Here is a 17,105-nt window from a genome sequence, read left to right as displayed (position 1 = left end):
CAGTTTCTCTCTCTTTACTATCTTTTCTACAATTAATTTTCTATTTCAGTTCAGTTTTTTCTTCTAGTTCCTATCCTGTACAAGGTATGCCCCCCCTCAAAGAATATCTGGGAAACACAAGTCCAAATTTACAAAACAGATGAAATAGGACTGGTCATTAATAGCAGATTAAGAAAACACCATTTTATGAAATCACTTACCAGTGCTTTTTTTTTTTTTTGATTGATTGATTGCTATGTTGGGTCTTCGTTTCTGTGCTAGGGCTTTCTCTAGTTGCGGCAAGCGGGGGCCACTCTTCATCGCGGTGCGCGGGCCTCTCACTATCGCGGCCTCTCTTGTTGCGGAGCACAGGTCCCAGACGCGCAGGCTCAGTAGTTGTGGCTCACGGGCCCAGTCGCTTCCGCGGCATGTGGGATCTTCCCAGACCAGGGCTCGAACCCGTGTCCCCCGCATTAGCAGGCAGACCCTCAACCACTGCAACACCAGGGAAGCCCACCAGTGCTCTTTAAAAATGGAAACTTCCCCTAGAAACTTTGTAAGATCCACCAGAACTTCTTTATTTCAACACTGTCTCAAAGAAAACAAGGTCTTTCTACAGTACATATTGTTTGCCTGAATAAAAGTCACCTTTTTGAGGGAAAAATATTAACTGCAAAGTATGTAAACATTTAAAAAGCTGACTTCAAAAGTAGTTTTATGAAACACAAGAGACATCTTGTAGTGTCCATATATAACTTTTTATTAAGAAAATGAACAAAATACATTCTTTCTCCATATGTACACTACATACAACATAATTCTACAACTGCAATTGTTCAGCAGATCACTTATTTATTCACAAAGCAGTGTTAAACACATTCACCAAACCTGGGATCAGAACATTACTTGTACTAAGAAACAAAACAAACAAAACCCTAAAAAGTCCATACAGATAGGGCAAAAGTAAGATAAAACAGAGAGGATGATGAGGGGAATGGGGAAGATTACGGAACACACTCCACACAGCCCAACGACGACTTAGAACAATAATGATATTAGGGGACACCTGATGCCCAAAAACATTTCTGTTTAAAAACTACAACTAGTTTATGCCAGCTGTTTCAGATTTCCCTCATGATTTCCTTTCTGATTTAGGTACTTGAGGATACAGAAGAGGAGGGTAAAAGAAGGAGTAGAACCCTGAAAGGCTGCAGTTTTTTCCTTCACATATTAAGAAAAGGATTCTCATGAAATATAAAACTCTAAATCTTAGCTGGTAACCAGAGAAATACATTTTTTGGAGAGACATCTGCTAAGCACAGTAAGGGAACTCTTGTTTCAAGGACTCCTTATTTATATACTTACGTTCATTTCATCTGTTTTGCTTTGCTCTTCTCTGCTTTTCCTTTGGCCTTTGAAAAGTACCTCATCCTTTTTAGGTGTGAGTTTAATTATGGTTATATTAAAAAGTCCATCTAAACAGAAAGCTCTTCATGGGTATGAATATGCTCCAAATGTCTATCATGGTGCATAAAGGGCTTAAAAATTCAAATTAATCTTAGAGATAAAATTTCCAATGACCTGAACAAGGCAGATCCCTATAGCTTTTGGGTAGTATCTTACATCTATAGTTTAGGCTTAAAAGATACATATCAACAGAATTATTTTCAGACTGTTTGTCTAGAAAAGGGCAATGCTTTAAAGGAATATAGTAAGGGTAGAGAAAAATGCTTGCGGACAATGAGGAATGGCTGTCAAAATTTTTTTTTTTTTTTTTTTTTTACTTTTTCTGGCCTTTACCATGTTGGATAACAGAAGGAAGTCAGGAAAAATAAAATAAGTAAGTCTCACCAGTTAAATACTAGTGGCTTTCCTTCTTCACACTTAGTAATTTCCTAAATTTCTATGATAAACATTTTCATAACTACAAAAATCAATAAATGTTATTATTTATTTAAAAGTCCCATAAAGGATGTTTAACACTCTCCAACTTTCAGATGAGCTGGATGCTGTGACACCATGTTTCCAGTCCACGAGATGCTCTAACAGAGAAGGAGCTATCTATCCATAGCGTTAATAAGGAGACCCAGAAGGACAGACAGAGTCTACTGGCTATGGATGGAGCTGTACCTTCCTCCTCAACCTAATTTGCAGTCCAACTTTGGTTTTGAGGATCTATCTCTACCTAAAGGGATCTCAATTTCAGGCCAATAAGTATACACACACACACACATACACACAGACCCACCCCATCTTTCCATTGAAAAGGTGGAATCATGTTTGTTGCCAAGAACAACACAAGAAAAGGAGGCCCTAAGCTTTCCTGTACTCTTCTTCTGAGGCTGCAGACTCAGCTGTACATAGATTTTGAAGTGGTGACAGGGAAGAAATCTCATTAAAAAGAAAAACCTATCTCCATAAAAGAATCTGCTCATAGAAAAATGTCTCATTATTTTGCAATTTCTAAATTGAGCTATACATAAAAGAAAATTAATACTATACTATTTAATTCATTCAATTCAAAAGACATTTTATGACAAGTCAAAAAAGCAAGCTGGCTTGAAGAATAACACAATCACAGCATATCTTGGTCAGGCTAAATGTAATGCTTAAGAAAGTGAGTCCACTTTTATTTCTCTAAATGGGTGGTTTACAATTGAGGGAGAAATCAGTTTACAACTGGTCACCAAAATCATTTTTCTGGGAAAGGAAAAAATATCTCAAAAAGGAGACCATGTGCATGACTTTTAAAAACATATACCTTCCCCATAGAAGACTACTTGCATTTAAACTTTTGGACTTTGATATCCTACTATCAAATTTGGGGTTGGGTAGACAATTACTTTAATATGTCTTATAACTTTCTATTCAGTGCTCTTACAAGTATAGTTAATCTTTATGTGTAAAATTAAGCTAAGCCTTTATAAAGGTGCAAGTACCCTAAGACTTCTAAAGTAGACAATTAAAAAAATGTAAAGTTAGTATGCTAACACATATATATGGAATCTAAAAAAAAAAATGGTTCTGATGAACCTAAGGACAGGACAGGAATAAGGACGCAGATGTAGAGAATGGACTTGAGGACACAGGGAGGGGGAAGGGGAAGCTGGGACGAAGTGAGAGAGTAGCACTGACATATATACACTACCAAATGTAAAATACATAGCTAGTGGGAAGCAGCTGCATAGCACAGGGAAGTCAGCTTGGTGCTTTGTGACCACCTAGAGGGGTGGGATAGGGAGGGTGGGAGGGAGACGCAAGAGAGAGGGGATATGGGGATACATGTACACATATAGCTGATTCACTTTGTTATACAGCAGAAACTAACATAACATTGTAAAGCAATTATACTCCAATAAAGATGTTAAACACAAATAAAAAAATAAACATAAAAAATAAAAAATGTAAAGTTATACATCTCTGTCCTCAGTTTTCCCTTTTATCTTAAGAAGGAAAAAATAGCAAACTACAAGGCAATGTGATAAAACAGTCACTTGCCAAAATCTGATGGCATGGTCCTGATGGTATAAGATCCTCTCCTTTGTTGCAAAATGAATTTATACAGCTCTGCCAGTTGCAATGGAATTGAACTTATTCTAAATACCTTCTCTAATTTAATTAATCACTTCACAGATGTGGAGGAAACCTAAAGAATAAACCAAAATTATTAAATACTTCTACTGCCAAGCCCAGAACTCATGTATTTCCTGGAAAAGTAGAATAAACAGAGACCCTTTGGATTATGTATAATTAATTTATTTTAAAACATGGAAACTAAATTGATGTCAGTTCAATTCTGTATGGGTTAGAAGTTAAACACGAAATGACAATTTTCTTCCTATTTTAAAGGGTTAGAAAATGAACACCAACCAAATGACACTAGCTAAATTGTATCAAAGCCTTTCTTGAGATTTGTTAACAAAGGAGAGAAATTAAGCTCAAAATTGGCTACTTGAGTAACTCCTTAATCATGCACACAGGCCTGTTCCTATATCACACAGTGTTTTTCCTTCCTGCCAATTAATTTGGCATTCATTAAGCACTGAATGAAACTGAAGAATGATGATCTCCTTGGGCTGGTATTTGCATGGCAGACAGCTCAGATATCCAAACTAACCGCTGTGAATGCTAGCATCCCAGATGGTACAGAGCTGTGTTGCAGCAAGAGCTTAAACTCCATGAAAAAGCAAGTCCCCTGGGAGCCCCAAAACTGCATGTTAAAATGTTTTATTGCTGGTTTTCCCTCTGAATCCTTATCAAGGAATTGGCTGTACATAAGAAACTGCTCACCTAGTTTAAGAGCTAGAGCCCATCACACTGGGTTTTCTGTTTTGAGATCTCTATCAGCTACTTGGGAGACAGTGAGGAAAGCAACTAACCAAGAAATGCTGCTTTCCAAAGACTATTCAGAACTGAGCTTTGATCCCTCTTGATAGTCTTCTTCTCAGCACTGCATTAAATTAATTTAGGGTTAGAAATGAAGAGCTTTCTTTCTCATTTAGATCTGTGGACCTTCAAATCCATGAGCAAAAAGCTCCTATTTTTCCTTCTTTAACATACCCTCATTCTCCTCTCTAGCTCTGTTCCTGAGGTTCAATACCTCCAAGTGAAAATGCCACAGACAGGCAAAACAGAACATTGTGTACAAATGTCTAACATTGTGTACAATAATTCATTGAGACTAAACAGCAGATAAAAAGGTAAAAAAGAAGACAAATTAGTTCATAATTACAAGTGATGCCTTACAACTGGTCTACTTCCCTACTAAACATTTCTCCCTTTTTGTTGTTGACCCTATAGCTCTCAGATAACATCCACATAACATTCTGTTTTCAATCAAGCTAGGCAGTGTTTGAGGACATGATAGTATATATTTGTAAAAATTATTTCCAAATAATGACTATTGTGGAAGATAAACTAGAACTACCCTTTGATTTTCAGGTTTTTAAGTTCTGAACTGGGATCCAGTTCAAGATCTATAACTTTAGAGTTCTACCTAACAGAAAAGACATAGTGATATGGTTTCCCACAAGGGCATCTCTCTCTGCCCCACGAGAAAATCTGGTTTACTGTAACCTCTAATGACTCCTTAGGTTAAGTGCTATAAATCTATTGTCAGAGGATTTAGCTAAGAAAAATAATGGAAACAATTCACAGTATTTGTGGGATAGGAAGAAATCAAGGTTTAAAAATTATGTATAAATAAAATCTCTTAAGATAGCGGTTTTTTTGAAAGATAAAAAGAGCATCTGGTGAAGAAATCAATAAACTACAATCATGAGTCCTCCCCATCAAAACAAATGGTGGTGACACCATTCAGCTGATCTAGGTGGCTCCTAATTAATTATTTCAACAAACTTTGAAACTTCCATCTTCAACTGAAATACCTCTAGACTAGAAGTTTTGGGCAGCCAATGTCATTTCAGCAATAATACAAATCACAGGGACATGTAGGCCATAGTCAAAAATCACAAAAGAATAATGTTATTTGACTAATAAGGAATACAAAAATTTTGAGTGGAAGAACCCAAAGATCTAATCTACAACTACTGTCATATGCAGACCCTCTATGATTACCCCTCTAATAACTATGAACTTTTTCTGAGGGAGCCTGCATATCTTAGATTACGGACTATCTTAAGAATTTAAAAGTTAGTGAAAGTTCAGGCCAGAATTTCTGCAAAAGGATGAAATTACATATGAACATGTATTTTTTCAGAAAAGAAGGGTTACAAAGGGAATATTTTTTACAGCTAGATGATGTTGTTTAAAGTACACATTGTAATGATCCTCTCTCATAGAAATCACTTCAAACCATAATTCTCAACTGCTTTGCAACATTCAATCAGCTAGAGAGTTAACACAACATTCACCCAGGAAAAAATTAAATGACCCACAATTATCCAATGAATTTCATATTGTATTAAGAATAATTACAGGGTAACTCCTTCCATGACACTGAGTTTAATTCAGAAAATAAAATCAGAAACATACTCCTTTCTAAGTGCTTTCTGATTCATTAAGCATCATTCTCAATCTCTCACCAATGATTAAGTACCTCAAACTAGTTTTTGTTTATAAATTAGATTTTAAAACTGTTTTATTACATGAAACTCTGCTAATGTATCTCTAAATAGCACTTTTAAGGCAGATGTGAAAAGATCCACTAGAAAGATAAGCTAGCAAACCATTTATATTCAAGACATATTTCACCAAAGAATGCAGTTTACAATCTTAAACAAATAACTGAGCTCTAAAGCCAACAAGCTTTTCTGTGATGAATCAGTGTATTAACTTTCTAATGTTTTCTATCAGTTTTTGCTTATTAGACATGGATAAGTCAGTTTTAATGAAAACCAGGTCTGAAAAGACAATCTTGCTAAAGGTTAATACTGTCTGCTTTAGCACAGAGTTAGGCACCCAAATCTGAATTCCTTTGCTTCACAGGAGATTGATATATGTGAATTAATCAAGCTGGCCACATGAGGTCTCTGTCATTCCACAAAATGCAACTGCATTTTGAAAGTATCTTGCAAATCAGATAATTAATTTCTCATAAGGTATAAGCACTGAAAATGTTAGAGATCTAGTTTATTTCTAGTTTAAATTATTTCTAGTTTATTATTCTGGAATAATATATTCCATGGAAAAAGGAGAAATGGGGATGAAACTGAAGCTAGGGATAGTGACACTGAGCAAACTGTACCCCACTAACTAATGCACTAACTAATGTTTCAATCTGGGGCTCACTAAGCTAGAATGAAAGAATTTTTAAGTAGTAAAGCATAGATATTTGGCTAAAAAATGTATATAAATACCAAATTAGATTATTTAAATTATAATATAGTGCTGGAATACTTGGAAATACATGTAGCTCCTCACTAAACATATAAACAAGTTTCATATCAGGGTTCTGATGTCGAAAGTGAGCAATGTGTCAATCTTGGTCACGGATATAATGAAGCCTACATTCTCCTGCAATCATTACCAGCAGTGCCTCATTAAAGCCCCAGGGTACAAATTTTGACTTACCTAGTCAATAACTTCCTAAATACAGTCTATGTCACTTAAGCAACACTGAACAGTTTGCTATGACTCAACCCCATTTAAACATGTTAGTGAAAAAAAAAATTCTGTTAAGTGAAGAAAAGGGAAAAGGTTCCACTTCAAGTGAGGAAAGATGAAATTAGAACAAGCATGTTTAGAAAACAACCAGTAGAGAGTCAGAGAAAAATAAGAACAAACAAAATCACTGAGTTCAAGAACTGAGTTTCCTCCAAATATGGAATCTAAGGAACGGGAAAAAATGACCAAAAAAAGCACTATAAAAATAAATGGTGGAGGGAAGCACAATTTCATTTGGTTATGGTTTTTGAAGTGCCAGAATTCACAGTGAGCAAAACTAGAGCTTTTACATTTAGAAATTCTTATCAAGTTCTTTCCTATCAACCTGTTTCCATGAAATGAGTTCAACAGGCTACAATATTAGCAATATTAATATTTTATGTTCTTGACTGTCAGGGAAATCTTTTAATGAAACTGCCTAAGAATGTAGGCAGATTCTATTTGCTCACCCGTAAAGTCAACTGGTTATTCTGCAGCTACACAACTTGGTACTTACTGAATTATGTACTATATCTTTCACAAGGTAAGGAACAAATCTAATTGTTTAATAAATCACTACTGATTGCTTTGGGATGCTTGGAAAGCCAAGCAGTCCAAGATTCAAGCCTAGAACTAGGACAAATATACTTCTGTCCTTCCCCCAAAGACGTGAAACCATGCAATAATGACAGACTGAAGAGGGACCTCAAAGTCTCATTCCTATACATGAGACTTTTCAAAAGTGCAATTCAATTTCTTCTTTCTTTGGTGAGGCCTAATCTTGCTATTCGGGGACACAGTAAATTCTCTAAAGTCATTCACTTGGAAGAGCCACTGGACTGATGGACATTTATTATACTTAGCCTGCTTTAAGCATGGTGGGTATCAGTTGCATACAGCACACTTTTTGAGCAAATGTAAGCACTGGCCAGGTTTAAATTTCCTATGTTGCATTCCACAGCACCTCATGGAACAATACATACCACCACTCCTCACAAAAAAAGGAACAGTGGAAAAGCCCATCTGCCTTTTAGTTTAATAAAAAATATTTGCACCATTATTTTTCTTTTTCTCCATTAAAAAAGCCTGGTCTATGTGTTTAATGAAATGCCTGTCAGCTGTATTCCACTGGACAATTACAAACCATTATTCTTTAAAATATCAGTATATAGAAGCAGATGTAGGGAGCTAATGTGTATGAAAATAAACAAAAACGTAGCTCTGGAACCCATCCTCCCAAATGAAAATGCTATAAAGAGATAGCACAAGGAAGAAATCGAAGCCCTGGTCCTGCACAGCTCTACCAGGGGAATGAGTCATTTTCTTCCAAAATTACTACAGAGATATCAATGAACATGCTAATCACAACTACAATCCTCCTGCTGGTAATTTTGAGAATGGCTCTTAAAGGTTCTGAACTATATTCGCTCCTCAGTTTAAGGTTTCGGTGACTCAAAGCTTTGTAATACCCACTATAAAATATATCATTATAGAAATACTATATACCAATCTCAGATAAGTGTGTGGATCAATCTCAGGTTTCACTTTTTAGTTCTATGACAAGGAGCGTAAATTAGAGCCCTCTGTTCCTCCTACTGTTTAATGTAATACAAGACTCTAGTCAACGGAGACACATATATATCACTTAAACATACATCAATTGCCCTACAGAACTATATACTGTTAAGAATGAAGAGGTAAACAAATGATACATATCACTTACAAGCAGCTGTGTGATTCAAGGTAAAGTGAAATGGGAAGGAGAGAGAAGAAAGGCCGAACAACCCAACAACAAAATTCCAATTCTTGTAGCACTGAGTCTGTGAACAGTGCTTACTTGCCCCAATTTTATAAAAATGAAATAAAAATCAGAAAAGGGTATACTGCCTGATTTTTTCTTTTATACTCATGAATTCTTAAAAGTTAAAGTAATAAAATATATATATATATTTAAATGGAAAGTATACCGATTTCACTTTATTAGCCTAATTTAGGAATGGGATGAGGACTATGGGGTTGAGGTCAGGTGTGAAGGAAGAGGGTTAAAATTTGTGACAGCAAAGATCCCTTCAAAATTCTGGTGCAGTCCTCAGTCACTGCAGCCTAATTGTGAGTCAATAGAGTTGAAATCCAGAATACTGAAAGCAGACTCCTGTGCTCCATTTCTGTCCAGGTACTCTTCAGTCACAGTGTGATGAGGTCCACCAGGTTGCCTTTAGGAGGAGTCATGCTGTCAGGAAAGAAATTTACTAAGGTGTCAAAGAGCTGAGTTCTTTGAGCATAGGTGTGATCCACATCGGAAAAGCCTGGTGAAGGAGAGATATAAAGAAACTCATCCACTGTGTTTAAAACTCAACATGTAACAGAAAAGCTAGTTGAGAAAAGCAGCAATGTATCATGGAAAAACCAAAACCAAATCAGGCTTTGAAACCAGACAGACATGGGTCCTGATCCCAGTTCTACTACCTAGCACTGGTATGATCTCAGGTAAGGTAATCAGCCTTTCTTCAACTGTTTCCTCAGATATAAATCTGTGATAATCCTGTTTATGTCGTAGGTTTACAGTACAGATTAAATGCAATTATGTGAAAACCACCTAGCAGAATGACTAGTACTTTAGTAACTAATATTGATTTCTCTTCTTTTCCTTATAAGCATTTTCCTCTTCTAGTCCACTGAGGAATTTTCATTCCTCTTTTCTGACTTTTTAATGCTTTTGAGCACTAAAAATTTTTTGATAATAAAAATATAATCAGAATGAAAGGGGTCTTTAGAAAGTAGTGTAAAATCATTAAGCCCCAGAGAGCTGCAAGAAGTCTCAGAGAACTGAGTGAAAATACAGACAGCTGAGGTTAAGAAGTATATCTATAACACACAGAACGATACCTGGCACATAGGAAATACCATGTATTTATGGTACTATGCATCAGGCTCTATGCTAGGCACACATCATGTGAAAAATAAGAGAGCAATGAACTTTTATCTAGATGAATGTTCTAGTGAAAGACATTCTAAGGCTAAGATCATTAACCATAAGATTTTTTCCCCCTTAATATCTAGTAAACACTTAATTTTCAAGTTTACTCCAGCCAAGGAAATATTCAGTGAGATGACTCTTTCCTTTAGTCAGCCAGTAATAGTATTGCTCCCCCAGCTGTTTCAAATTTCTTATGCACATATGAAGAATGAAAATGAAAAAATAAAGTAGTCTATTGATTTTCCCCATTCCTGAGATGGCTAACTGAATATGAGAGGCCTACTGAATGCCATCAGAAACAGAAATAGTGCCAGAAAGTTCTTTATGCCATGATAATCAGTGAAGACTATTTCAAATTGGACTGATTTTCAGTTAACTTAGAATACAGTTTTAGATGCAATCTGCCTTTTAATCTTGTAAAGACCATGAACAGAACAGAAAGAACATTGCCAAGGATACCAGTTTCCTGGAAGGAAAATAAACAATGTCTCAAGAAAGGTACATTCCTCCTTATTTAAAAAAAAAAAATTATTACTATTTTAAGTGTGAGGGCAAATGTTTACTTCTTTGAGATGAGTTTTAGATTTAACAAAGCCTACTACTATATCACAGAAATGAATGGAAGGAAGTAGTCCAAAATGTAAACAAAGGTTACCCCTGAATGGTGAGACTGTATTTTTTCTATTTTAAGTTTTTCTGAGTTTTCTAAATTGCTTTATTTTCGACTTATTTTGAAAAATTTCAAACTCACAGAAAAGTTTCAAGAATAGTACAACAAACATTCATATACATATATCCTTACCTAGATTAACCAACTGTTAACATTTTGCCACATATTTTTTCATTCTCTCCTGTTCTCTATGTGTGTTTGTATACCCCACTCATACTTTTTTTGTGGAACTACTTGGGAGTAAAGTGTAGACATCGTCACCCCTAAATACTTGAGTTCATTTCACCTAAGAACAAGAACATTCACTTAAATAACTACTATATATTAAATTTAGGAAATTTAACATTTATGTCCCGAAAATCTTTATAGTCATTTTCCCCACTAATCTAAAATTCAAGATCAAACACTATATTTAGTTATCCAATCTCTTTAGCTGGAATAGTTCCTCAACCTCTCTTTGTTTTTTTTTTTTGTTTGTTTGTGACACTGTTATAAAAAAACCAAAGAGCAGTAATGTAGTAGAATGTATTAAATTTGAGGTGTCTGATTGCTTCCTTATGATCAGATTCAGTTTATGAAGTTGGCAAGAACACTACACAGAGATGCTGTTTCCTTCCCAATGCATCATCTTAGGAGGCATGTGGTATCAGTTTGTCCCAATACTGAGGATGTTAACTATGATCATCTGGTTAAACTGGTGTATGACAGATTTCTCCAATGTAAATGTGTACTTTTCTACCTTTGCAGTTAATAAAATATTGATGAGAAGATAGTTTGAAACTGTGCAAATATCCTGTTCTCCAACAGATCTGCACCCAATGATTTTAGCATTAACTGATGATTCTTGCTAAAACAATTATTATGCATATGATGGTGATTTCCTACTCGACAATTCCTTCTAGATTCATTGGATGACCTTAATTGCAAAGAAGAGTTTTCCTTTTCCTTCCTTCATTTTATTTCTCTATTTGCATTAGTATATACTCATGAGTCATTTTCTTGTTCAAAAGGTTATATCCATTCCTGTCATTATTCATTTTAATACTCATATGTTCTCCCTCTGTATCTTTTTGAAATATCCCCATTACTTTTTGAGTACCTCCTTACTTTCTGGCACAGTAAGATCTCCAAGCTTATATTTACACAGCTCTGGAGTCCGCCATTTTCCCCAGGAACCCTAATTCCTTTTAGTGGTGAATGATATTTAGAAACCAAGATCAGTTGTGCTAATTGCCAGGGGTGGTGTTGTTTCTAGGTCTATACATATATTCACACATATTATACACACATCTCTTTAAAAATACCCAAAATCATTAGTCCATGCTTTTATTGCTAATTCAGTTTTTTAAGAACCTCACAGAGTTCTTCCTCTCCTTATTCCATTCCATGTTTATAGCTCCTTTCTCCTACTAGGAAAACCTGCTCCCAGCAATATCATCATACTTATTCATTTGTTAAACCTAAAACACACAAAACAAGTTCCAGAATTACTATACCCAAACCATTACCAGCAAAATTCAAGATTTCCTTGCTTTTATCGTCTTTAGAATATACTTCACTGATAGTATATAGTCTAAGCTGTATTTAAAAAGGTTTAATTCTTTTTTCCCCTACTGTGCAATTATGTTACCAACTTGATAAACATGTTTGTTTCTGTTCCTATTCAACTTTAGGGCTTCTCACATCTTTTATTTTATTTTATTTGTAAAAATGCTGTGGTACATTATATTTTTAAGAGAAGCTACTGATTCTGTGATAGTACTCTATAAAATAATGCCATTTTCATGAGATCAAATGATTTAGGAGGGAAGGAAACAAACACCGAGTCTCTACTACATGCTAGTTTCTTTATGTATGACATTTCATTGTCACAAAAATAACCCAACAAAGCAGTTACCATAAACTCCAATTTCAGATGAAACACTTAGAGAGTCAGTCATTTAATAAGGCATCACAGTTGGTGAGGAAAGCGAATGGAGTGTGAACCCAGGTCTATCTGACTCCAAAGCCCATTTATTTTTATTAACTGAGTGCTTATTAAATTGTAGGCAATGTGCTAAATTCATTTAATCCTCAAAAGAACCTTTTATTTTTATTCACCTTTTACCAGTAAGGAACTTGAAATTTACACTCTCATTAGATGAATGGTTAAATTATGGTAGAGCCCTATTATGGGATATTGTGTATCACTTACAAATACAATAAATCTAGTATAGTTTCATGTAAGCACCTCCAAGCCACATCATTAAATTTTAAAGTTATGTGGAGGATACATGTTTTTATATTATGTAATAAATAAAACCAGAAAACATAAAACCATACGTGTGTGTGTGTGTGTACATATATACCGTTGATCCTCATTATTCACAGATTCCATATTTGTACATTTGCTTACGTGCTAAAATTTGTAACCCCCAAATCAGTATTTGTGCCACTTTTGTGGTCACTCACAGACATACACAGAGTGGCAAAAATTTGAGTCACCACATGTAAATATATGTTCTCAACTGAGGTCAACTAGGTAATGCTCTGCCTTCTTGTTTCAGCTCTCATACTATAAACAAGTCTCCTTTTCACAGTCTACTTGGTGTCATGTTCTTCACATTCTGTGTTTTTTGTTGGTGACTTCACTGCTTAAAATGGCCCCCAAGTGTGGTGTTGAAGTGATGGCTAGTGTTCCTAAGGCAAGAAGGCTGCAATGTGCCTTATGAGGAACATACACGTTAGATAAGCTTCGTTCAGGAATGAGTTATAGTGCTGTTGGTGTGAGTTCAATATTAATGAATCAACAGTATAAATACACAAGTAAGGTGTGTTCCTGTTGAAAGAAAGCAACATTGTGTTATTAATCAATTGACAAAAAGTCTGTGACAAGAGGCTTATAGGAACCTATCTCTGTATTTTCCATAGGAGCAAAGGGTCAGTATTCACCAATTCAGTGTTATAGGTGACTTCATAGACTATTACTGTGAATAATGGGAATCAACTCTACCTGTATGTTGGTGTATAAAGATCTGCCAAATACAAGTGGTTACATTTGAGGGAAGCAGGCAGGGACTGAGGGAAGTTGTTCAAACAGAATCTTAATATTAAAAAAAAAAAATACATTAAAAATGGGTAGGGCACCAGGAAACTCATCAACAGCAACATGACTACTTAAATGGTAGAGACAGGACAAAAAAGGTTGCATTGATTTTAAATCTCATGCTCCTAACTACTGTTTCTCTCACTTCATTTTCACCATACAGTGGAATGAGGAACTTATCGCTCAGAGTAGTGGAAACTGGTAAAGCTCAATGAGAGGTAGTACAGTTAGTGATTTAGTTCTGAAGCCAAACTACTAAGGTGTGAATCCTGGTTTTGCTACTCACTAGCACTTTTCCTGGGCAACTTACTTTAGCCTCTCTGTGTTCCAGTTTCTTCACATATAATAAAAGGGGATCATACTAGTGCTACTTCATAGGGTTATTATGAAGATTAAGTGAGTTATGACATGTAAAGTGTTTAGAATAGTACCTGGTCCCACAGTAAGTGCTCAATAAATATTAGCTATCACTTTATCATTACTACTGTGACTGAAGACAATGACTGCTCTAAAAGAAAGTGACCTATTAGGAATATACTTTTTAAAAAATTTATTAAAAAAATTAATTTATTTTATTTATTCTTTTTTTTGGCTGCGTTGGGTCTTCATTGCTGTGCGCAGGCTTCCTCTAGTTGTGGCAAGCGAGGTCTAATCTTCTTTGCAGTGCATGGGCTCTAGGTGCTTGGGCTTCGGCAGTTATGGCACGTGGGCTCAGTAGTTGTGGCTTGCAGGCTCTAGAGCACAGGCTCAGTAGTTGTGGTGCACGGGCTTAGTTGCTCTGCGGCATGTGGGATCTTCCCGGCCCAGGGCTTGAACCCGTGTCCCCTGCGTTCGCAGGTGGATTCTTAACCACTGCGCCACCAGGGAAGCCCCAGGAATATACTTTTTTTTTTGTTTGTTTGTTTTTGTTTAACAGATTTTTTTTTTTAATTAATTAATTTATTTTTGGCTGTGTTGGGTCTTCGTTTCTGTGCGAGGGCTTTCTCTAGTTGCGGCAAGCGGGGGCCACTCTTCATCGCGGTGCGCGGGCCTCTCACTATCGCGGCCTCTCTTGTTGCGGAGCACAGGCTCCAGGCGCGCAGGCTCAGTAATTGTGGCTCACGGGCCCAGTTGCTCCGTGGCATGTGGGATCTTCCCAGACCAGGGCTCGAACCCATGTCCCCTGCATTGGCAGGCAGATTCTCAACCACTGCGCCACCAGGGAAGCCCCAGGAATATACTTTTAAGTTAACATCCTATACAGGCTAGGTAGCTTTTCTTATTTATGGTAATAAGGAAGAAATAGCAAGAATTCTCATTTTTCTCCTACATAGAAGTTTCTTTGTGTTTACATTTCTTATTTCTAAAATAAACTCATTATTATATAAAAATCACCTGTAAACATGTGGGCTAAAGACAGGAGGCTGAAGAAAGTCTCTTGCTGAAATCTAAGTTTGGTGGATTTAGTACAAGTATACAGGTTAAAAGGGCACAGTAAATGCTGTGAAACCCCTAAGGTTCCTCATTCACGAATGTCAACACACTGCCAAAGAGCACTGCAACTTTAGACATAAAATATTTTAAACAGTTGCCTGAATTCATACTTGCACATCACATACGGACTATAAAACTTCTAAAGAAAGGTGTGAAGACCAAGAAAGGCAATATGCTTCTACAGACCAGATTTTCCCTGTCACATACCTTGCTGAAAATATGCTCTTAAAATTAGCAGAAAGCCCAAGTTCAAGCTTCAAAGTGCCCACAGCCACAGACACAGACACAGTAGCTCTAAGCTAAAGATCCCCAAAGGTTATTTTTCTCCGAAGTCAGTCATTTTTCAAAACTAAGATAATGCCAGCTGTTTGCAAATCATTTTCCATCTTTCTAAATCTTTAAATTACATATAACATTAGTAAATACTTTAATTCTAAGAGGTTAAGATAAACTGGATGAATTCTGAAGGAAGTCAGACAGTTTGGTTGAGCCAAATTTGGCAGGACATAATTTAGAAAACAAAATATTCAGTTATCTATACATGAAAAGTGTATACATCTATACATAAAATAACCCATTAGATTTCAATTCTAAGTGGCGTAAAGGTAAAACAATCAGACAGAAAATGAATGAGAATAAGAACCAGGAACTCTAAATAGGCATGAAACCTTTTGAAAGGTACTTTTTGTTTATAAATAATGTATCAAATTTCTCCTTATTAAAATTAGCATATAACCTGAATTTGCTCCTCATCCAAATTCACCAATGTTACAAAGATTACATTTATAAAGAAGGTAGTAATACTAGTACCTGAATGGAGCACTTACTAAGTATTTCATTTTGTTGTTTTTCATAATTACTTAATTCTCTCAACAACTTGAGGTAAGTACTCTGCTTACCTCCATTTTATAGATGAAGAACTTAATGCTTAGAAAGGTGAATTGTTCAAAGTCACTTTTAAAATTAGCAAGTGGCAGAGCTGATATCTAAACCTAGATTCTGACCCTTAACCACTATACTACACTCTTATCTCTTAACTACTAAACTGCCTCCCTTCAGACAGGTAGGAAACAAAACCCCACAGAAAATTTCCCTTTTTGTATTTTTTTCTGTTGTGTTTGTACGGATCTCAGTGTATCTGAAGTTTAGAATCCAACTAAAACAAACTGTTCCTGACAAAATATATTAGCTGACAGTGAATAGGGCAGAGAAAGAAGAAGGGAGTTAATAAGCTAAAAGTAAAACATTTGCTGACACCAGTCTAACATATTCAAATGACTGCCAAAAAATTCTTGTTCTAAAGGCTAAATATAAGTCAGCCAGAGATATTTCAGTGCTGTCCACCATTAAAATAGAAATAATGGCTCTGGGCTGCAGTATCCATACTTAACAAGGCACACATTTATTCAAACTGAGTATCTATATGCAAGGCTCTCAGTTCCTGTATCACTAAACCTGTTACAAATGATAAAATTCAAAAGGGCGTGAACTTTCTAAAATAATGCCTATAACTAGACTCTCCATCTCAGGGTTGAGATTTCTAACAACCTGAAAACATTTTTTAAAAGCCCTTTGAGTGTATGGAATAGTGGTAAACAATTATATAAATTTTTAGGAGAACCTACTGGAGTTACGTTTTATAGCAGTCCTCTTGCCCTGTGGAAACCTACATATTCTGGAATTAGAACTCAGGACTGCAGTTGCCTTGATCAGTAGAGTAGCCTCAATTACTCATTAAGAAAAAACAAAACAAAGGGCAAGACCCCAAGAGACACTGCTACTATTTCCCATCCCAGTGAGAAACACCATCACTGTAT

The 17,105-nt window shown here is 35.9% G+C and overlaps 1 protein-coding gene across 5 annotated transcripts in view; it reads right to left on the bottom strand.

The window, feature by feature from the left end:
- Positions 1–1,691: 1,691 nt before the first annotated feature.
- The window catches only part of MKLN1 (muskelin 1), a 353,982-nt gene continuing 338,568 nt past the window's right edge, over positions 1,692–17,105 (bottom strand). For 4 of the 5 annotated variants that reach the window (XM_068549469.1, XM_068549467.1, XM_068549471.1 and 1 more), the window contains one exon: positions 1,692–9,389. In XM_068549469.1, coding sequence (XP_068405570.1) covers positions 9,268–9,389 — 122 coding nt within the window. In that variant the 3' untranslated portion in view covers positions 1,692–9,267. The remainder of the gene's footprint in view (positions 9,390–17,105) is intronic. The other variant, XM_068549470.1, reaches the window with a different exon arrangement.

Source organism: Eschrichtius robustus, chromosome 8 (assembly GCF_028021215.1).
Source record: "Eschrichtius robustus isolate mEscRob2 chromosome 8, mEscRob2.pri, whole genome shotgun sequence".
NCBI classification, from domain to species: domain Eukaryota; kingdom Metazoa; phylum Chordata; class Mammalia; order Artiodactyla; family Eschrichtiidae; genus Eschrichtius; species Eschrichtius robustus.
This window is presented reverse-complemented; position numbering and strand designations above follow the sequence as displayed.